At 42.7% G+C, this 22,982-nt stretch overlaps 1 protein-coding gene across 1 annotated transcript in view; it reads right to left on the bottom strand.

The window, feature by feature from the left end:
* PARP14 (poly(ADP-ribose) polymerase family member 14) overlaps positions 1–14,509 on the bottom strand; it is a 50,823-nt gene extending 36,314 nt beyond the window's left edge. The window contains exons 1-5 of the mRNA XM_010370778.2: positions 14,057–14,509; positions 11,193–11,326; positions 9,398–9,431; positions 4,101–4,343; positions 878–1,114 (exon numbers count right to left, since the gene is read on the bottom strand). Of these exons, the coding sequence (XP_010369080.2) occupies positions 878–1,114; positions 4,101–4,343; positions 9,398–9,431; positions 11,193–11,326; positions 14,057–14,243 (835 nt within the window). The 5' untranslated portion in view covers positions 14,244–14,509. The remainder of the gene's footprint in view (positions 1–877; positions 1,115–4,100; positions 4,344–9,397; positions 9,432–11,192; positions 11,327–14,056) is intronic.
* Positions 14,510–22,982: the final 8,473 nt, after the last annotated feature.

The raw sequence follows: 22,982 nt of genomic DNA, 5'->3' as shown, positions 1-22,982 counted from the left end.
CTCCTCTTTGTCCCTTTGCCCAAGGAATAGTAGGTCTTTCATTCCGTTTTGATTCAAACCATACTTTTACCCAGTTTTCCCAACTCATAAAAATCGAGTTGGGAAAAGGGAGGTTCCTTCAAGTACCCCGTTGAAACAATTTCTCTCAAGTGAGTGGCATACCACATTATCCTATGTCATGCCCCACCCTTATTAATCCCAGGCACAATTTTCCTTCTTTTCCTAAGAGGCCTTGCCCCCTAATTCCTTCTGCTCAGCCTTGACCTCTGAACACAAGTAGAACCTCCAAGCTGACCTTGTATACGCCTCAGAGAACTGGCAGTCTTTGTCACAAAACACTCACAAGTGTTTCTCTAAGGTTCAGCTGGACATGGTTTTCACAGGGTCACTCCAAACAATATTCCAGCAGGCATCCACTGGTCATGTGAAACCACTCCTGTCCATTTTTGAATGATGGTACAATAGGTAAAAGAAGTAGTGGTACTGTACAGGAACTCTATGAGTTGCTGAGTATTTCTTTACCTAACCTTGTTGTAATTAATTTGAGAGTTTCCATCAAGTGTGTGGCTAAAACACAGATCATCTCCTTTTTAATATAGTATTTCAAAGATCCCAAGAATGTATTTTTCAGTCCATCATAGGTAGAGACTCATGAAAGAATCTCCTTAAATCTTTCAAAAACTTGATGTTGCTTCTCTAAAGTCTGAATCACTGGCCTTATTAAGCATCATATCCCAGATGAACAGGATTATTTATTCAATTCCCAAAGAAATGCATAAATAAACAAATAAAACACATCAGAACTAAATTGATAACTGTTAAGCTCAGCTAAAAATGGCCTAGATTATGCGAAGTATGACAGGTTAATAAATATTACCTTTTCTGTCAAAAAATTCAATCAGAGCTGAACTCTCTTCAGGAAAATATTCAACATTGACAACTCTTCCCCCTCCACTATAGGGATTTTCAAAGAAAAGTTTTAAACTGTAGTCATCAGCACCAGGTGGCAGGTTTTCAACCCTGATTGTTTTTGTCACTTCCAGAAGTCTTGGAGAAAGCTGAAGTTGTTTAATTGAATGGTGCCTGGTACAATCATCAACAAATCTTACAGTATCTACAAACCAAATAAAAAGAAAGAAAATCAGTAAATTTTGATTGTATCTTTATGTTGTATAGAAGAAAATGTCTGGCTACTAATTGAGTTAAAAGGGAGAGCTAAGCACTCCATTTTTAGACACAAGATCTTAATACCTACATGAGAATTTACATAGCTAAAACGCTAAAACTCCCAGTCTCTGAGCGACACACACGCGAATGTCTTACCTCGATTGCTGCCACTGAGCTATGTCCCCACTTCCTGTCCCAGCCGTCACCAATCCTCCTGAGGGCTTTCCCTACAAATCTCATTTCACCCCTTTCTCAAGCCCTTCAATGGCTCCCCATTACCTGCAGGTATGAGTGTTGACACTCCTCAGCCAGATGTACAATGCCCTTGGTGATGTGACTCAAAACTAATTTCCAAGCATCACCTTTGGTTATTCCCTGCCATTCATTTTATTTTCCATGTTGCCACAAAAACTAGTCATTTTTTTTTTTTTTTTTTTTTTTAGTCATTATTTTTGTAAACCCCCTTCTCCTTTAAAGGGCCTTTGGGTATACAATTTCCTGCATTTGGAATGCTCTTCTCCAATTTTTTATCTTGATCCTATTCATCTTTCAGGACTCAACTGTCTCTTTGATAATAAGTATTGGCCGGGTGTGGTGGCTCATGCCTGTAATCTAAGCACTCTGGGAAGCCAAGGCAGGCAGATCACCTGAGATCAGGAGTTCAAGAAAAGCCTGGTCAACATAGTGAAACTCTGTCTCTACTAAAAATAAGAAAATTAGCCGGGCATGATTGTGCATGCCTGTAGTCCCAGGTACTCGGGAAGTTGAGGCAGGAGAATCACTTGAACCCGGGAGGCAGAGGCTGTAGTGAGCTGAGATCATGCTACTGCACTGCATTCCAGCATGGGCGACAGAGTGAGACTCTGTCTTAAAATAATAATAATAATAATAATAATAATAATAAGAAGAAGAAGAAGAAGAAGAAGTATCGATGGTGGGCCCATGATGTGCCAGGCCCTGTGCTAGGATCTGAGGATACGGAAATAAACATAACAAGTCTCTGCCAGTGCATCATCCATGAGGGAGCAAGTCTTGAGAGCAAATAAATTGCCTATTGTGGGATCAAATGAGGTGGGAAGACTAATACTGGGAATCAGACAATGAGTCCCAGAGTAAGTGGCTCTGATCTGGGTTTTGAACAATGAAGAGGGGTTTACCAGATGGATAGGGAAACAGCTATGTCAAGCAGATGGAATATATTCTGGACACTATCAAATGGTACTACTGGAGAATAAACTTCACAGAAGCAAAACCAGGCCACCTTGTTTGAAGGGGGTCCCTTTCCTCCCATTTCCCACAGCTTTTTGTTCACAGCTTAGAGAGACAGCTTCTTCTCTTGGACCTTCCTTATTTGTTTACATATGGGTTTCCTCCCCGACCCCAGGCTGTGAGTTTCTCAAGGGCAGGAACCTGATTATTCATCTCTGCCCACAGCACCTAGACCAGTGCCTAGCACATATTAGGCATTCAAGATTCTGATCAATGTACAAAAGCAAGTCCATTTAGTTTTCCCTTTGTGAGAAATAGTAATAAATTTGAAATAAAAATAGCTCCCTTTGAGTCCTTACTACGTCTCAGGTACTACGTTAAGTTGTTAGGTACTTTTATTTTCTTTTTCTTTTTTTTTCTTTTTTTTCAGACATGGGCTCTCACTCTGTCACCCAGGCTGGAGTGCAATGGCATGATCTTGGCTCACTGCAACCTCTGCCTCCCAGGCTCAAGTGATTCTCCCACCTCAGCCTCCAGAGTAGCTGGGAGTACAGGTGCGCGCCACCATGCCTGGCTAATTTTTGTATTTTTGTAGAGATGGAGTTTCACCATGTTGCCCAGGCTGCTCTCAAACTCCTGGACTCAGGCTATCATCCACCTTGGCCTCCCAAAGTGTTGGAACTACAGGCCGTGAGCCACTACACCTGGCCCTGTGTTAAGAACTTTTCAAACATTATCTCATTCAATCTTTACAAAAACTATATTAGGTAGGTATTATTGTGACATTTTATAAATGAGGAAAGTGAGGCAGAGACAGGATAATAACTTGGTCAACCTCATATAACTAGTTAAATGGCAGAGCTGGAATTTTGACTCCATGACCTGTGCTCTTAACCACTCCACTGCCATGGCCATGGAAGAGTGAAGGCTTGGAATTGGAAAATGTACTTGTTTTCGGTGGTGACAGCTCTCTTCCCAATCTCAGAGATTGTCTACAGATTCCTGACAATTACCTTAAAGAGCACCCATTTTCTGCATTACATGCACTTACTCATACCCACATATGTGAACGACCATGAAAGTGCTAAGGAAATATCTGGTAAAGTGGTAAGAGGACAGGTGTAGAGGTAGGCTGCCTGGATTCAAATCCAGTTCATCCATGCATTTGCACCTTTGTGTTTTATCTCCCCAGCTGTAACATGGAGATCAATAATAATAATCTCATAAGGTTTTAGAAAGGATAAATAAATTAATACATGTAAAGAGGCTGGCATAGCACCTGGCTTATAGTCAGCACTCTATGAGTGTGTGTTATCATTACCTTCCACGAAGTCCAGTTTGGTAATACAAATATTTACTTCACCCAGTGAGATAACACATGTGAAAAAGCCGACTCCTTTACTTGGAATCACTTGGATTTTAGATGTGTATTCTGCTGTGTTCACACGCTCTCTTACTCTCTCTGCCTGTCTCTCTCTTTCTCAGTCACACACACACACTTGGGTACTCCTGCAATAAAGTTCATTCTACTAAAAATACCGGAATTTGGTTTCAATATGAATATGCTTCTTTTTCAAAATAAAAAAAAACTATATTAACTTGGAAACCTCTCTTAGTAGCTACTAGAAAGAGTCAAACTTTCAGAGATGTCCCACTAAGAGGTATCTCAAGTCCCATGATGTGGTGCAAAGAAGATAGACAGAGGAAGCGTCACTTCATCTTACCTATGTGCTTTTGAAAGGTAACAACAGCAACATCAAGATCTCTTATTACTTCCAGTTGAAAATCATCACTGGACAGGCCACTGATGTTCTCCACTAACAAGGTAAGGATTATGTCAGTCACATTTGCCTTGAGGTTTTCAAATGCCACCAAAGAGGAAATATTTTCACATTCCTCTGGGATATCTTCAATTTTGTCTGATCCACCATCGAGAGGGAGTTTTGCTTCCAATTCTTCTGGCACATCTGATTTTAGGAAGACAAAAGAGGTACAAGATGTTATAGTTATCTACTATGGTCTTAGCAAAGTAAGTTATCACAAGGCACTGCCCTCTTTCCTTGACAATCTCTTGGCTAACTCACAGAAAAACAGACCTTGGATGGCTTTTTGCTTTATTTAAATAAAAGCAACATGTAACATGTAATTGCCTATTACTAAAGTTCATATTTTTAAATTTTCATGTTGAAAAAATACGTCTGTATTTTCAAGATTATAGGCATTATAGAAATAAAAAGATTTTCATTTATTGCTGGTGGGTACATATATTAACCTCTGGAAATGAATTTTAAAAATTTGTACGTAATTATTAGTAATAAGAAAAAATATTCACACTAATTAGCTAAGTAAATAGTCATTTATAGAACAATTTACATTATAGGACTATTTTTATATGCGAATTTTATATTAAAATTATACATAATTGAGGTTTAATTTTATTATACCCTTTTCTGCCTGGCCTTTTTGAGGAATCTGCCTTATCCTTCCTAGCACTTAGTACCTATTTCTAGCACAGCACCATACTAAAATTATTGAACTAAGCTTCTCAAAAGCAAGACGCATGTTTATTCATCCTTGTATTGCTGGCATATGGTATATAACTGAGGCTCAGTAAATGTTTGCTGAATTGGAGATTTACTGCTTGGGTCACTGGAGGAAAGCAAGACTATCTGATGGTGCATGGGTATCACATGGGTATCACCTAACACATTATACTCCGAAAAACAGTTAAGTTCACATCACTGAAGAGAAAAAAGGATCCCTATAGCAAATGATTAAGGAATACACACAGAAGGTGAAATGGCCAAGGGCTGCTGCATACAAAGCCCGCTGAATGGCAATCACCCAGCTGACTCATTCCTCTCCACTGTTGACCATAAAAGTGAGTTACATATACAAACAAGATCAGTCTCACTGTATGCTTGTCCACTGAAGCATGGTGTGTACGATCTGATCTTTAGGCATTCTGTGGACAATTATTCAATGGGGACTCTTATCGTGTTCAAGACCCTGGATATAAGGAGAGGAAAGAATATAAAAACATTAGATAAGACATTTACAGATTTTCTAATGGAGGTATATGAGAAAAATGACATGTGTAAACGTTCGCAGTGGCAGCATAAAATGCTCTGTGTGCACTAAATCCATTTTGCTTACTTCCTGGACAATATTTCTCAAGTTTCCTGCAGTTCAGTTTCAACAGTAGTGTCCCTGCAGTTAATGGAATATGGGTGGAAGTGAATTCCACCTTCAGGCCTGGCCAATATAAATCTCCTTAATATGAAATCCCATTCTCCCTTGCAGTGACCTTCGACACCACATTTAGAGATAATGGTGTCAAAGGGTGGAAGGAGCCTGGGTCCCTGAATGACCACATGAAGTGGTTGACACTCCCACCACCACCCCAGCTGCCAACTACACTGAACTCTGATGAGAAGGACAAATAAACTTGTGTTGTGGCCAGGTGCAGTGGTTCATGCCTGTAATCCCAGCACCTTGGGAGAATGAGGCAGGCGGATCACTTGAGGTCAGGAGTTTGAGACCAGCCTGGCCAACATGGTGAAACCCTGTCTGTACCAAAAATACAAAAATTAGCTGAGCATGGTGACACACGCCTCTAATCCCAGCTACTTGGGAGGCTGAGGCAGGAGAATCGCTTGAAGCTGGGAGGCGAAGTTTGCAGTGAGCCTAGATTGTACCACTGTGCTCCAGCCTGGGCAATTCCATCTCAGAAAAATAAACAAACAAACAAACTTGTGTTGTGTTAGGTTACTGATTTGGGAGGTTGTTACAACAGTTAGATCACTCTGTTGTGTGCTGGCTATCATGCCATGAACACACTCATGCTAAGTTTAAAAAAAAAATAGCTTAAAGATAAAGCAACTACATAAATTAGCACTAAGTGAGACAGGTATAACAAATCAGAATGACTGCTGGGCTAGGGAGGAGGCTATATGTGTTTAATCCCTGCTGCCACTCTTTAGCCATGTGACCTTGGGCATGTCTCTTAATCATAAAACGAGGGTATAGGACTAAGTGAACTGGACTGAAAGAATCTTTCCAGCAACATAGTTTTATAACCCCATCAATATTAGATGCTTCACCACAAGAAAGCCTTAACTGACCAAAAAAGAGCATTAACAATCAAGCCCAGAAAGAGATAAATGGGCTGGGCTGGCATGGAAAGACTTGAGAGAAGAGGAGGAAGTTCAGCAGGTCTTGAAGGGTATGTGGAACTGGGTAGAGAAAAGTGGAATAGAGGTAATTGTGAGCAACAGAAGCACAGGGAGAGTGCTGCAATTGCATCAGACAATTTAGAAAACAGCAATTAGACTGATGTGGCTCAAAAGGAGCACATTTGTGCAGAATGAAGAAAATGAGGCCAGAAAAGCAGACTAGATCCAGAAGGTGGTCTGGACTTTATCTCCCAGTTTGTGGTAAGGGTGAGCCATGGAAGGTTTCCATGAAAAGGATGGCAGGCTATTTAGCAATAGTGCAAAGGGCTGGTCAGGTTTAAGGAGAAGGGTGGCAGACACAGAGCAAGCAGGGAGCGCCTGCCATGCTGAACTTGTGAGGTAAAAAGGAACGGCCTGTGGTGAGAGAAGGATGGATAAGGAAAATTTTAAAAGAAAATGATACTGGGTGCAGTGGCTCATGCCTGTAATCTCAGCACTCTGGGAGGCCAAGGTGGGAGGGTCAGCTGGGGCCAGGAGTTCAAGACCAGCCCGGGTAACATAGTGAGACCATGTCTCCACAAAAAATGTTAAAAATTGGCTGGGCATGGTAGTGCATGCTATGATAGCCCCGGCTACTTAGGAGGTTGTGGTAGGAGGATTGCTTGAGCCAGGGAGGTTGAGGCTGCAGTGAGCCAAGATAGCCCGAGTAACAGTGTGAAAACCTCTCTCCAAAAAAAAAAAAAAAAAAAAAAAAAGGTCTCTATGATCAGCAGATGTGAAAGGCGTGATGCGTGAAATGTCTAGTAGGTGACAAGCAGACTGATTGTGTACTTCAAGAGAAATGAGGCGGCCAGAAAGGGCCCCTGCTTGGGGAGGAAGATGACACACATGGCTTCGGGCATGTTGGCTCTAATATACTTCCCAAAAGAAGGTCAGACAGAAATTCTGGAATTGAGAGAGGAGTCCAGTCTGGGGATATGGATTTGAAAACACCAGAATTTCCGACCACAGGTAAGCGGTATTTCTCTGCTCTTGCCCTTGTCTCTTCTCCAAGACCTTCCAAGTGCTGCTTTCTACCTTTCAGACCCAGCCCAACTAAGCTTATCCTGCAACAGGACACTAGCTCAGTGCTGACCTCACCTGACAATGGTGTGTGTGCCTTTCCCTGCCCTGTCACCTCCTGCTGATGCCTCAGTTTTACTTTTCGCATGAGGTTTCGGGCATGCTTAGTGCAGTGTCTTCCGCTATCCCCATCCCTGAGAAACAGAATCCAGTTAGTACCTACTCTCCACCCACACTTTGCTCAGTTCTGAAACTGTCTACCACGTTCCAATTAATTTCAAGAGTCCCAGCCTTAGGGCCATTGTCAGGGATCAGTGTGGAGTAACCATTCAGCAAAGAATCTCTGCTTCCCTTAAAGGAGCCAACTTAAGTATCTTGTGTAGACCACCCAAATTCCTAGCTGGCTGCTATCCTTGGAGTCCAGGTCAGGTAAAAACAGGTTAGAAAATGGGCCTAAAATCCCCAGGACAATGAAAAGTCTATTGGTGGAAGGGGACTGGGGCTTTTGCTGGGAATACCTTTGGGAGTTTTAAGCAAATTTAAAACAGTGCTAACATGTCAGTTAAGACAGAGTTAAGGTAAAAATCTACGAAGTCATAAGAAACACAGATGTGATTAAATTTTAGATCTAGGGCTATAGAGCAAGAATAAATATGCACATAGAAAACCACTTCCTGGTCTGAAGTTGAGCTTGAGAGTACAGCACTTTGGCATCTTCCAAGAAAAAGATAAGGCCTTAGGAGATCCCAACAACAAACACTGGGAGCTGGGGGAGCCAGTTCCACAATGAGGAATGGAAAGCAGGAATTACTCTAAAGAGACAAAAAATTCCTATTTCATGAAACTCCTGAGCTGCCTAAGAAAGCCATGCATATTAAATTCTACAGTTTTAACAGGACATCCATATTAGATAAAAATAAGCCATATATCCTTATCCAATCTTTTTGCCAAATAAAGGCAGCTCTTACTCTAGTGCCATTTTCCAAAAGAGAAAGTTGCAGAAAACTACATGTTCTCAAGATAATTTCAATATTAGAGGACAATGATTATATATTGTTCCTTTTCCTTAAGGTTTAGATACATGTATCACTTTGTCTCTCTGGTTCGGTTCATTCAGAGTGGTTCACTTCCTACCCTTTATAATAGCATGCTTAGCTATGAAAACTAGTTGCTTCTTTAGTAAACGTCAGGTGGCATGACAGCTCAATGCCCAGATGCTAGTTGAGCATTGGAGTCCACAACAGCTAATTGGTCACTGGTTGTTTCCTACAGCAGATGAGTTAAGAAGAGCTGCTGTCTTTTAGAGGACTGCAATCCTCCAATCCAATCCTGCGCCAGTGCTCAAAAGCCTGTGTTCACAGAGGAGTCACAACTTCCTGTTTTGGCTTCAGAGCACAGCACCCTCACACCCAGTGCTCAGGAAGTAGTGCTAAGCCACGTGCGACTCCCTTGGATATATCATGTCCTTGCTTCTCAGCGGCTGGCTCAGCACAAGTGGAAAGTAAAGATCAGCTCATCACCACCTCTCTGGCACTTCTTTGCCCTCCCCTCTATTGCAACGTGTCTCCCAGGCCCCAGAGAGAGCAGTTCCAATCGTTATGACCTGAGCCCTAAAAGCCACCCTCTGCACAGCTGGCTCAGAATATGAAGAGGATGCAGTCCAAGGCAGCTCCCAGCGGAGCACATCCTGCATTATGAAAGTCAAGAAGAGAGGCTGACTCCCTCAAGTGCTGCCTTTAATAACCGCTTGGTGAATGTCAGAGTCATCTCAACTGAGATTTTACCTGGTTCTTTAACATCTTCTTTGGTTTTGGATTCCTGAAATGCAAACAATAAAGTAGCATTAATACATTATTAACAATTTCTTTACATAAGAAAATGTCCCTGGGACCAGCCTGGAGATGGAGGATAAATAGAAACAATAACGAAAAGGTCTGATAATGGTGCTCTTGAATTCATCTGGGGCCATACATAGTGGGATACTCACTTTCAAGTCACAAAAATTACCAATGAAGATGAGACACAAATAACAGAAACCTCAATTAACACCAAGTGTTTGGGAATATGAGGTACATCCTACATCAGAGAAACATCTTAGCTCATAATTTCTCCCTTGGTTAATATTTATTGAGGCTGAACTGACTTGTGACTCACACCTGTAATTTCAGCATTTGGGAGGCCAACGTGGGAGGATCGCTTGAGGCCAGGAGTTCGAGGCCAGCCTGGGCAACATGGTGAGACCCCATCTCTAAAAAAAAAATTTAGGAAAAAAAAATTGGCCAGGCATGGTGATGCATGCCTGTAGTCTCAACTACTTGGGAGGCTGAGACAGGAGGATCACTTGAGCCCAGGAGTTCAAGGTTACAGTGAACTATGATGGTGCCACTGCACTCCAGCCTGGGAGACAGATCAAGGCACTGTCTCTAAAAAAGATAAAAAATTAAATTAAGGCCAGGTGCAGTGGCTCACACCTGTAACGCCAGCACTTTGGGAGGCCAAGGCAAGTGGATCACATGAGCCCAGGAGTTCAAGACCAGCCTAGGCAACATGATAAAACTCTGACTCTACAAAAAATACAAAAAATTAGCCAGGTGTGGTGACATGCGCCTGCACTCCCAGTTACTGGAGAGGCTGAGGTGGGGGCATCGCCTAAACCCAGGAGGTCAAGGAGGCAGTGAGCCATGATCATGCCACTGCACTTCAGCCTGGGCAACAGAGTGAGACCCTGTTTCTGAAAAACAATACTAAAACAAATAAAAATAAAACATTTACTGAGTGTTTTTATATATAACAAGAACTGTGCCATGTGCTTTATACAGATCATCTTGTTTAACCCTCACAATAATCCTAAAATCTGTTGTTGAATCATTATTGTTACTATTCCATTTTACAATTGGGATGATACTTAATACATGTAGTATGGATTGCTGTCTCCTCAAAATGACATACAAAATAAAACAAATATAACAGGTTCCAGGTTATAAAGAACTCAGGAGACACAGACCCCAAATTTTACATCCCAAACCACCATTATTATAACCCCCACATCTTGACTTTTCCAAATGTGTTTAAAATCACATAAAAAGTACCCCCAGCCAGGAGTGGTGGCTTATGCCTGTAATCCCAGCATTTTGGGAGGCCTAGGCAGGTGGATCACAAGGTCAGGAGTTCGATACCAGCCTGGCCAATATGGTGAAACCCCATCTCTACTAAAAACACAAAAATTATCTGGGCATAGTGGCATATTCCTATAGTCCCAGCTACTCTGGAGGCTAAGGCAGAAGAATCGCCAGGAAGCGGAGGTTGCAGTGAGCTGAGATCACACCACTGCACTCCAGCCTGGGCGACAGAGCGAGACTGCATCTAAAAAAAAGAAAAAGAAAGGAAGTACCCCCTCTTACTTTATCCCATACTACCCTACTCTACCACTGCCCTCACTCCCCCTACATTTGTAATCTGCTTTTCTCACTGCAGTTTGCTTCACACTTTTCTTTCCAGTGTATTTTCCTCATTGTGATTCTCATCTCACACACCTTGGAAGACCTAAATCCCTTTTATTCACGCCTAAAGTTTACTTGCCTGTGTTAGAAGTTCCTCCTCAAAGACATGATGGATTTCATCTGTGGTTGCAGGTAACTGGACAGTTAATTTGAATGTTCCTTTTCCTTGCAATACTAACTCATGATTTTTTCTCTCCAGAACCTTCTGCCGAACTGAAATGTCCAAAGGGGGGAAAAACGGCCAAATGACAAGCAATCTTTATTTACAAAATTATTCTATGATTTCTATGGGCTGCATTACCATCCATCAATGACTTCGTCGGTTTCTCAAGAGAGGCTACGTGAAGTAAAAGAGGAAAAGTTTAGCAAGCAGATATGGATTTGAATTGCATCCTTAAACTGACTTTTTAATATTGACCATGTTTCCTAATAAGCCGTACTTACAAAGCCTTAGTTTTCTTGTCTATTTGTAAGGTTAATGGAGATATGTTGGTAATGTATGATAAAATAGACACATCTGAAACAGGGTTTACAATGTTATGTCAATTTATACCAACTTTTCAGAAATCCAGTGAACTGTATAAAAGTGAGATACAGCTTCCCATTCATTTCTATTTGCTATACATGAATAAATACAGACAAGTGCTGGTGGGCTCATTCTTATTATCTGCGTATTAGGTTTACATGAATCAAATCAGGTTATCCTATGGGCCCGCACCTGTTGAGGCCATTTCCTGGCATGGAGGGTGGAGAGTGGAGAATATCCTCTGCAGAAGAAGAACGCATTTTGGGGACTTCAAGTGTAGGTCATTCATTGTTAGCAAATTCCTGACCCTTGTTACTGAGAAAGTGGTTCCTCAAGTAGGAAACTAAAACTGACTAGGGATTTTCCACTCCCAAGAACTTTGACCATACTAGGTTTTGAGTTTGTTTTTGTTTTGTTTGTTTTGTTTTTTGTTTTGTTCTGTTTTGTTTTGTTTTGTTTGAGATGGAGTCTTGCTCTGTCGCCATGCTGGAGTGCAGTGGTGCGCTCTCTCCTCACTGCAACCTCCGCCTCCCTGGTTCAAGTGATTCCCCCGCCTCAGCCTCCCGAGTAGCTGGGACTACAGGCGCACACCACCACGCTCGGCTAACTTTTTTGTGTGTTTTACTAGGGATGGCATTTCACCATGTTGGCCAGGATGGTCTTGATCGCCTGACCTTGTGATCCACCCGCCTCGGCCTCCCAAAGTGCTGGGATTGCAGGCATGAGCCACCGTGCCTGGCCGGTTGTGAGTTTTAATAAGTTTTGGGTCATCTGTGCTGGGGGGTAAGACAAGAGGGGCCACTGGAGCAGCCTGGGGGTGGAGGAAGAGGAGTTGTGGGCCGGGGCTGGTCAAGGATGATAGCCCAGCAGTAAGACTAAAATCTTTTCTGCTTGGAGGGCTAGAATTGAGTTATTTTATCATCACAAAATTATATTTTGTGATATTTGTATTTTTATTCATTTGGGGTTGTCAGCAAACTACAGAAATTCTGAAACTTTAACACACCAAGGTCACCTGGGATGCCGGTTAAACACATGGCTTACCACCCACCCCACATTCACTGAACCTGAATCTCTAAAACAGAGCTGGGAAGGTGCCTGGTTAACCTGCTCTCCAGGTGATTCAGATGGGTGAGACCTACTTTTAAGGATAATGGAATCTAAAGAAGACAGAAGCATCCTTAAGGGCCAGATCGATGGTGATGTTGACCTCTGAAGTCAAAGTGGGGAAAACTCTCAAGGAAAAGTGACACCCAAAAGGGAAAAGATCACATAGTTGCCCTTCTGAGCACTCCTTGGTGAAATTAATCCTAGGAAAACATGGCATTTTGTTTTCATAAGGGCCATGAGCCAATCATGTCTCCCGTCCGCCTCCTTCCTTCCTTCTGTGCACCCTTCTTTGTCTGTTTCATTTTTCCTTTTTAGATCCCTTCTGGGGCCCTCTGATTGCACGGCCTCAGCCTCAGCTTCCTTGCTTCTCCTCTGGCCCAAATGCTTCTCCAAATCCAGAGACAAGAAAGCGGAATTAGGGGTTGACTAGATCCCGATGGGTCACCATCCATAAGATGCCAGTGGAAAAGGCGCCCATTCTGGGAGCTGCAGGTCACAGGCTTCCCACTGCAGACCAGGGAGGCCCTTGAGCCAGCAGATCATCGGTGGGCTCTTGACCCACCAAGTAGTGGGGAGTAGGGGAGTGGGGAGTAGTGGGGAAGAAGGGAAAAAGCCCCTTAATGGCCTGTAAGGAGGGAACTTTGCCGACTTTCCCCCTCCAAAGCTCAAATCTCCCAACCCACTGTCACTTCAGAATATCATCCTTGCTCCCAATCTGAGCACTAGAGACTCAGGGAAAAGGCTCCGGCAGGCCATCGACAATGGGGACCTGTGGTCGATCAACAGGCCCTCCAATGTGGCCGCTGTGACGGCTCTACGTTGACATTCAGGCCGTGTGATTTTAGGCAGCGCCTCTGCCCCTCTTCCAAGTGACCCCAGGACCTCTGGGAATCTCCAAGACCCAAGAGGAATCTCTGTGACTTGTCACGTTTCTTAAGAAAAGGAAAAGACAGAAAAGGATGACAAGAGGATAGACTCACTTCACAACAACAACAACAACAAACAATACCACCACAACAGGGAAAGACAGAAAACGATCGAGGGATAAAGAGTCACTTGCGCGGTTCCGCCGCCACCTCCGGGCCGCGCGGTTAAGCGCCTGGAAGCGCAGGGCGCCGGGGAACCGCAGCGCCCCGGAAGCGCTCGGAGTCCATTCTGTCGCCCCCGCCCCCGTACCCGGCCCGGCCACCTCCGCTACAGCAGCCGCTGGAGCCGGGCGAGTCCCCCTCCGGTGTGTGCCCCGCAGCCATTTCCCTGGAGGGAGGACAGAGGTGCCCCCTCCTCACCCCACCCCTCGCGCCCCTCACCGTCCTCCGGGTAGAAGAGCACCAGGAAGCGGGATGGGCTCCTGGGATCCTGCTGGACCTCACACTCGCCGCCTCCCGACTTCTTCCGGCTCTGGAAGTACATCTGCAATTTGGTGCTCAAGTTCTTCGGGGGGTCGGGGCCCCAAGAGCCCTCGACCAGCAGCGGGAAGGAGCCGGGCACAGCCATCCTCAGCACCGCTCTCCGCCGGACTGCAGGGGCCGCGCCAACTCCGGGCCGCTAACTTTGACTCTTTCGCTTTCGTTTCCTGGAAAACTCCCAGGTCTTGGTTTCCTTTTGCCTTCAGCCTAACACAGCGGACCCAGGAATGGCCGAGTCATCCCCCGCCCACCTCCCCACCTTCGCATTCGGCCCACAGCCAAGGCCAAAGTAACCCTTTGGGGCTGGCCAGCCGCGCCCCGGGAAGGCAGCCTCCGTTCACCTGTGCTCCGCGGGCTCCCACACCCCCTCCTAACTCCGGCCCCACTGCCTGCCGCTCACCCCAACCGCAGATCAAGTCGGCAGCTTTGGGGCACCAGACCTTGGCCAAACACAAAGATCATTTAATTTTTGCCGCAAGCCGACCCTTTACAAAAGAATAAAACGACTCGCAAACTGTGGCCCTTTTAGAATGTTTGCTGCCTATTTGGGGGCTTTTTCAGCAATCAATGTGATTATCAGAATTTTACGTTGCTTTCCCTGTTTGGCTTTCTGTTCCTTAATCTGTTAGTATTACATGTCTAGAAATGTGGGAGAAACAATTACACTCACAGGTTTTTTTGTGGAATATTTACTAGGCGCCATGAACTGACTCACTGAGCTCTCACTGAGATCACGGAGCTATGGTGAACACAGCGGGGAATAGCTGCTCTGGGAAAGAATATACATGTGTTCCTGGAACAGATGAGGAGTGGATCCTAGCCCAGCTGTGGTGGCTCAAGGAGGGTTTATGGGGCGGTGGCATGTAACCTGATAACCCTAAGGATATGGAGGGGGAGGGAGCTTGGAGGGTTAAGAAGTGGAGTTCCACGGTGTGATTCACACTTACAGGATCACTCCGGCTGCTGCGTGGTGGCTAAAGTGGAGGCAGAGAGGTCGGCCAAGTGGCTACCATAGTGTCCCAGGTGAGAGACAAGGGTGGCTGAGACTGGGATGCTGGCAGAGAAGAACTGAGAAAAGGAGGATCTCAATTAATAGTGAAAGCAGGACTTGCTGAAGGATGTGAGCCTTGAGAGAAGGAAAAGCTCAAGGATGACTCCATGGTCAGCCATGGATGGCCCGTGCAAGTGGCTGGATAATAGTGGCATCTGCAAGAGGGGAGGCCAAGTAGTGGGAGAGAAGCTGGGGCTGTGTGTTTCCTTGACCCCAAATAAAGCAGTGTTGCAAGTCGAGTTGGGAGGGGATTATCATTCCAGTGCTACCGATACTTCAGGTCAGCGAAGTGTCTGCTGGACTGCTGGGGACCGGCAAGCATCGTCTCCTGGAAAGGAGGGAGTAGAGGGAGATGGCAGCTTATGAGGACTGAAAGTGAGGGAAGGAAGTGGAAGCAGCGAGCGTAACAGGCTCTTTGCAGAAATGTGACCGTGAAGGGGAAAAAGGAGCCAGGCAGCAAGTTGTGGGGTTACAGGATCGGGCTGAATTTCAGAATGAAGAGAACCAGAGATGGGCCAAATGGTTTACCTGGCTTTTATTTGGGCTCTGTAATAATCCTAAACAGTATACAGATATTTTTCTCCTGCCTCCAGCTTGCTACCTGCAGATGGCGCTCATCATCTGATCCAAACTGCTCTGGACCCCTGCATGCCGAGGAGGGGAGGACAAGCGCCCTCAGTCAAACTTGGTGACCGTTTCTCCCCAGGGCCTTTCCATCTGATCCCAAACCACAAGTAAAATCAGCATTCCTCCTCTCCCACTCTCCCCTGAGTTTGGGGTTCCAGAACTCAGCAAAAAGTTTCTCTTTTTCCTCACATAATTATTGTATAAGAAATAAAGTCAGAGGCATTTCTGGATTACTTTCGAGGGTTTATTTAATTATCAACAACGTGTCTTACCACCCGAGGTCTGCTTATCACGCCTGGGTGGACTGGAAAGGAGCTATCAGAGGATCAGGATGGCAGGTCTTGAAAGCCAAGGAAGGAAAGTTCTAGAAGGGGCAAATTGTTGAACAGCATTAGCTCCTTCAGTACTTTGTTTCCTGTAAGTTATTTTCTCCCTGCTCACTTGAAGAATGCTTATCCTCTCACAATTCTCTGTCTCCTATGGGTATCTGCTTTCTGACCCTTTCTTCCTGGGAAGCACGTGTCTTCTCAGGGCCTGGGGCTGGGGTGGCCTTTTACTGTAGAAGTGGCCGTGTTCATATCACTGTTCCTTGGTTCTCCTTCCACCTCACAGCCACAGTTCATCTTAACATAACAGCCCATGTCTGCATTTTTGGGCTGAACTTCCCTTTCCCTACTTCATCTAATTTCCCCTTTTTGGTTTCTCTACAAACTGCTGTAGCCTAGCATCGTGCTCCTTTGAACTTCTCTACCAACTAGCATCAGCCTCCCCATTTCTCCCATTGAGGCATAAAGGAGGGAAAGGGCTGCTTTCCCTTCTGTCCTGAATCAGTGAGTTGTAGGTACCTCACACCCACCACTCCACCTCATTTTGCTCCTGAAACTCCTGGCCCAGTCACCCCAAAATAAGACATGGTCATAAATCAAGGGAAAAGTACTCCAAGAAGTTCTGCCCTCAGAGGGAGCCCCCTGATGGACACATCACAGTCCTTGGCCTCACTCCCTATGCTCAGGTACCTTTTGGGAGCTTTTATCTTCAGACCTCCATAGGGACAGTCTCCATACCCCTCAATTGACCAGGACAGTAATTACTAACGATGCATTTTCCCAAACAGAAGTAATTTTGTTTCACCAATACTACAGTTGAGTGGGAGGGGGAGGTGGCGTCTCCAGAAGAGTCCAGAGTAGACTTGATCTTTCCATGTTTGTGTAAAGACCTTTCCTCATCATGCAATTAGGTAACCATTGAATTGAACACACATGTGTATGTCTCAAGACAAACATTCATTCTCAGTATAATCTAGATCATATTTTTTTAATAGAAACACACAATATTTTATTACCACACTATATCATGCATGATATCTACCAGTAATGGCTATTAAATATTGAGCAACCAGATTTTTGAAACAAAGTTTCCATGTGTGTTATGTTTATTATAAATTTTACTGATATAATGGTTGGATAACACATAATTTACAAATAATAACAGAATGTGTAATACTCTATTGTAATTTCTAAATAGCTGATTGATTCTCAAAGAATGTTTCAAAGATTTTTCCCACACTTCTATGTATACTAATCATTCTGGATTTTGTTTCTTTGAATTATTGGGCAGGGAAGATACTTAAGTATGGAAGATTATTGCTCTAATTTGAGTGAAATAAAAGTTTACTAGTGCAAACATAACTCATTTAATGATAAAGTTTGTGTTGGAGATATATATATATATGTCTATATATATATATTTTAAAAAGCCTTAGCCAACCTATAGTTGCCATTGAGGAATGAGTGTAGTTTTGACATAAACGTAAGTTGTCACTTTTGTTTACATTAACAAGTAAAATGAAAGTGATGCAATGCAGAAATATGTCAGAACCCTTATTTGTCAATGACATAATTCCTTCTATACTAAATTGGATAAAAATTTTCAAATACTGGAAGAATATTTCCTCAATTGTTTGTGCTTTTCACAATGTAATAGCTATAGATGTGACCCACTTTTAAATAATCTGCCCTGTTAGCATATTCTCCATCACTTTAAGTCCAGATAATCAACAAAGCAATAACTCAGGCCCTGATTTGTAGTGTTTGTCAATTCCATGATGTAAATATTCTCACTACAGTTGATGAAGTTCCTAGTGTGATTTCACTGAATACTGAGTTGGAAAGAGATGAACAGTGGCACATCATTACAAATATCACAGATATTTATTATCTAAAAGCTCCAAGTCCTAGATCCATCAAAGCCTGAGGCAGGACGTTTTTATTGGATTATGGACTGCCTAGTCAATGTGGTAATCAAATTTAAAGAAAAACAACAAAAACTATCAGAAATCAACTTGAAAATTAAAAGAACTCATTGAGTTCTGGGCTCACTTCCAGAACTGTCTGTGTCAGTCTGTGTCACCCAGACACATCTCCACTAAATTCTTTTTTTTTTTTTTTTTTTTTTTTTTTTTTGAGACAGAGTCTCGCTCTGTCGCCCAGGCTGGAGTGCAGTGGCCGGATCTCAGCTCACTGCAAGCTCCGCCTCCCGGGTTTACGCCATTCTCCTGCCTCAGCCTCCCGAGTAGCTGGGACTACAGGCGCCCGCCACCACGCCCGGCTAGTTTTTTGTATTTTTTTAGTAGAGACGGGGTTTCACTGTGTTAGCCAGGATGGTCTCGATCTCCTGACCTTGTGATCCGCCCATCTCGGCCTCCCAAAGTGCTGGGATTACAGGCTTGAGCCACCGCGCCCGGCCAAAATTCTTGAATAATAAAGACAGAAAGATGCTTCCAGAAGTTTTACTCAAACATCTAATCTCACCTTTCTTCTTGGTTGCTACAATGACCTCAGATCATGCAGCTCAAGGAATAATTTGTTTATATTACTATTATACTAGAAGACAAAAGTATTTCCTTTGAAACCTAAAAAAAATACTTTCACAAGGAAAAAAATATAAAATGAAGACTGTGCAGAAATAAACAGTATAAGCCTAACTCTTCAGTTCAGTTTTGCGGACAGGTTAGGAAATAGCTGTAATTTCAGTCAGTCACCACAGGTTCTTTCTCTCCTACCATTTCATATTTGTATGATTCTTATGATCTTCTTCTCATATGATTCTCTTGTATGAACCTTATCTCAAAGTATGAACTTTGTTTCCCAAGAACATTAATATATTTACTTATTTTCTCAATCCTTCATTACACACAACATAGTTTGGAATTGGAACTCTGTTATAAGCTGAATGCTTGTATCCCTCCAAATTTATATGTTAAATCCTAACTCCTAATGTGATGGGTATTACACAACACTTTGCCTTTGGGAAGTGATTAGGTCATAAGGGTGGTGCCCTCATAAGTCAGATTAGTGCCCTTATAAAAGAGAACCCAGAGGGCTCCTCTCTGCCTTTTGCCATGGGAAGGCATGGCAAGAATATGACCATCTGTAAATCAGCAGTTTGGGCCCTCTGTAGACAAGAAATCTGCTGGCACCTTGATCTTAGACTTCCCAGACTCCAGAACTGTGAGAAACACATTTCTGTTATTTATTAGCTAGCCAGTCTATGGTACTTTGTTACCGCAAAACTGAATAGACTAAGACAAACACCAATACAATTATCAACAACAAATCTACTAAATAAACTGCAAGATTTCTCTGTAGTTCTTTTTGTCCACTGAATAGAAACTATCGAGGGTGTATAGTAAGATTACTAGGCTCAAAAGTTACTTGGAATACTTTTTTCCTGAGTATGGTTTTGTTATAAGACACATAATCAGGGTCATCATTTCTGTTTGGATTCAATTTTAGGGTTTTTTCCTCATACTTGTTGACTTTCTTTTTGGAAATGATAAAATTTTGACACTCAGAAATCAAAACCATATAAAGATATTCAGAGAAGTCCCCTAATCCTCTCACTCCATCTCTACTATATCTGTAAGTAACCAGGTAAGCATATCATCAGTTTCTGGAATATTGTTTCCCTGTTTTCTTCTGGCAAAAATATGTGTTTTGTGTATGACTTTTTCTTCTTTTCATACAATAGGTAACATGCTATAAATAAGTAATCTATATCTCTATCTATACACAGTTATACTTTGACTTTTACATTTAATACATGCTCTAAGTTATTCCATATCAGATCACAGAGATCTTCCTCATTATTTTTTACAGTTGCCCAGTTCACTGAAGTATGGATACATAGAGTTTATTTAACTCATCTCTTAGGCGTGACATTTAGGGCATCTCTAATATTTTGCAATTACAAATAATGTCACAGTGAGTAAACTTGCACATGTTTGTCTGGTTATTTGTTTGTTTTTTGGGGGAGTATATTTTCAGTGTAAATCCCTAGATGTGGGAATGACAGGTTAAAGAGTAAACACACATACACTTTCCTTATATATTGCAAATTTCTTTCTATAGGTGTTTCAGTTATCTGTGGTTAGATAACAAACCATCCCAAAATGTAATGGCTTAAAACACAACCATTTTATATTTATCACAACTCTGTGAGTTGGCTGGGCAGGGATCAGCCAAGATGGTTCATCTCTGCTATCTGAGGTGCCGATTAAGCTTGCTTATACGGCTGCTATGTGGTCTAGAAGATCTAAGATGGGCTCACTCATACCTGGCCCCTCAGCTAGGATGGTTAGAATACAGGGCCTTCCTTTGATGTGGTCTCTCAGGCAGGGTAGCTTAGACTTTATATGGCCCTGGCTTCACAGTGAGCAAAAATTTAAATTGCAAGTCTTCTTAAGGCGTGGGCTTTGAGGTCACATAACATTGCTTCCCCTATTTGGTAAAAGCAAGTCACAGGGCTAGTTTACATTCACTCACATGGAAGGAGACTGATATGGTTTGGATTTGTGTCCCTGCCCAAGTCTCATGTCAAATTGTAATCTCTAGTATTGGAGCAGGGGCCTGGTGGGAGGTGACTGGATCATGGGGGCTGATTTCTCCTTTGCTGTTTTTGTGATAGTGAGTGAGTTTTCATGAGATCTGATTGTTTAAAAGTGTGTAGCACCTCCCCCTTCTCTCTATTCCTCCTGCGTTGACCATGTGAAGGCATGCCTGCTTGCTTACCCTTTGCCTTCCACCATGATTGTAAGTTTCCTGAGACTTCTGCAGACATTCTTCCTGTAAAGCTTGCAGAACTGTAAGTCAATTAAACCACTTTTCTTTGTAAATTACCCAGTCTCAGGTATTTCTTTATAGCAATGTGAGAATGGACTAATAGAGAGACTACACTGGGTATGACTACAGGAAAGAAGAAGTCATGGGGGCAGCATTTTGTAACAGTCTTCCGCAATAGCAACTGTACCATTTTACACTGCCACCAGCAATGTATGAGAGTACCCGTTTCCCTGTAGCTTGCCAATAGAAAATCTTATCATAAAAGTATTGATTATATTATATTTCATGAAAAAAACAGACTGAAATTCACAAATTGATTTTACAACCCATTATTACAGTAGGATCTACAGTTCACAAAACAGTATAGTAACTCATTTAATTCTCACAACAAACTTATAAGACAATTAATATTTTTTCCACTTTATTATGAGGAAACTGGTTAACAAGAGACATGCCTAACCTAACTGGTTAACAAGAGACTTACCTAACTAAAGACATAGAAAATATCTTGGTTATCAAGAAAATATCAAGGTTAAATATCTTGCCCAAGGCCACACAGCTAGAGAATGGTCAAGCTAGGATATAAACCCAGGCTGTCTTGCTGTAGAGTTCAATATTATGCTACACTTTCATAGTGCATACTGCAGTGCTCTGCTTGGATCCGTTCTTCAGGGTTATAAACCCATTCCCCAGCTGCTGGAAATATTGGCTGCTGACAACTCATAGCAGCATCTCTCATTGATCTTGCCTTTGCCTTACCTCTCCCACCTACAGCAGAGATTACTGTTGACTCTTACGTTTGAATCCAGGTCTACCTCAAGGCCAAGTTAACCATATCATATTTATATGGCCTGAATAACAAAGCTCTGCTAGTGAGTGTATGGCAAAATAGAGACTTTCATACCTGGTAGATGATTTGTTAATTTTTCCTTGTGATATTGCCACTTTCTGCTTATCTTCTTTTGATTTTGCTTAATTTGAGGCTATACAGTTTCAAGGTTTTTATCTTTTGTTTTAAGAGACAGGGTCTCACTGTGCTGCCCAGGCATGTCTTGAACTTCTGGGCTCAAGTGATCCTCCCACCTCAGCCTCCTAAAGTGCTGAGATTACAGGCATGAGCCACCACACCCAGCCTCCAGTTTCAAAATGTTTATATCTTCCCAGTGAACTGTTCCTTTTTGTCATTAGTGAGTGTCATTCTTTCTGCTGTATTCTCATTGCCCTAATGTCTATTTTGTCTTATATTAACATTTCTCTGACCGCTTGCCAAGTGCGGCAGATACTTCGAATAGATTGATTACTTACTCTAACATACTCTTTTTTTTCCTTGCTAGGCGAATTTCAATTTTGTTTAGATACTAAGTAGCAAAGTGTTTAGGTAAAATAGATGTCCTTTAGACCCACACCTGACTGATGCTTGGACTAAGCCAGTTTTAGTAATCTAATTCCCTTCTAGTGGGATTGGTTTAGGGATGACCATGTGACCCAGTTCTAGGACGAGATATAAAGGGAAGTCCATTGTCTGCTCCTGGGAAACATTTTCTTCCCCCATAGAGACATTTGAGAAGAAATCCTTTTTCTCCTTCTTCTTCCTCTTCTTCTTCTTCTTCTTCTTCTTCTTCTTCTTCTTCTTCTTCTTCTTCTTCTTCTTCTTCTTCTTCTTCTTCTTCTTCTTCTTCTTCTCTTTTTTAATGTTATCAGGTAGGATGTGACCAGCCATTTTGTAACCTTGAAGGCTAATCTCTCAGAAATCTACAAAGTGCCTGGATATTTGATGGCACCATTGAGCTTTGGAACCGACCTTAGAACCACCTACCTCAAGATTTCTTGCAACGTGAGTCAACATACGTCCTTGTTGTTTAAGCCTGTTTTAGTTAGGTATTCCATTGTCTATTGCCAAAAGCATTCTATCTGATACACCTGAAAAACTTTTTCATCCCTTTTCTGTCAAATTTTCTATGTCTTTAGTTTAGGTAAGTCTCTTGCTAACAGAATATGACTGGATTATTTTAAATCCAATCTGTCTTTT

Source organism: Rhinopithecus roxellana, chromosome 1 (assembly GCF_007565055.1).
Source record: "Rhinopithecus roxellana isolate Shanxi Qingling chromosome 1, ASM756505v1, whole genome shotgun sequence".
Taxonomy (NCBI): domain Eukaryota; kingdom Metazoa; phylum Chordata; class Mammalia; order Primates; family Cercopithecidae; genus Rhinopithecus; species Rhinopithecus roxellana.
This window is presented reverse-complemented; position numbering and strand designations above follow the sequence as displayed.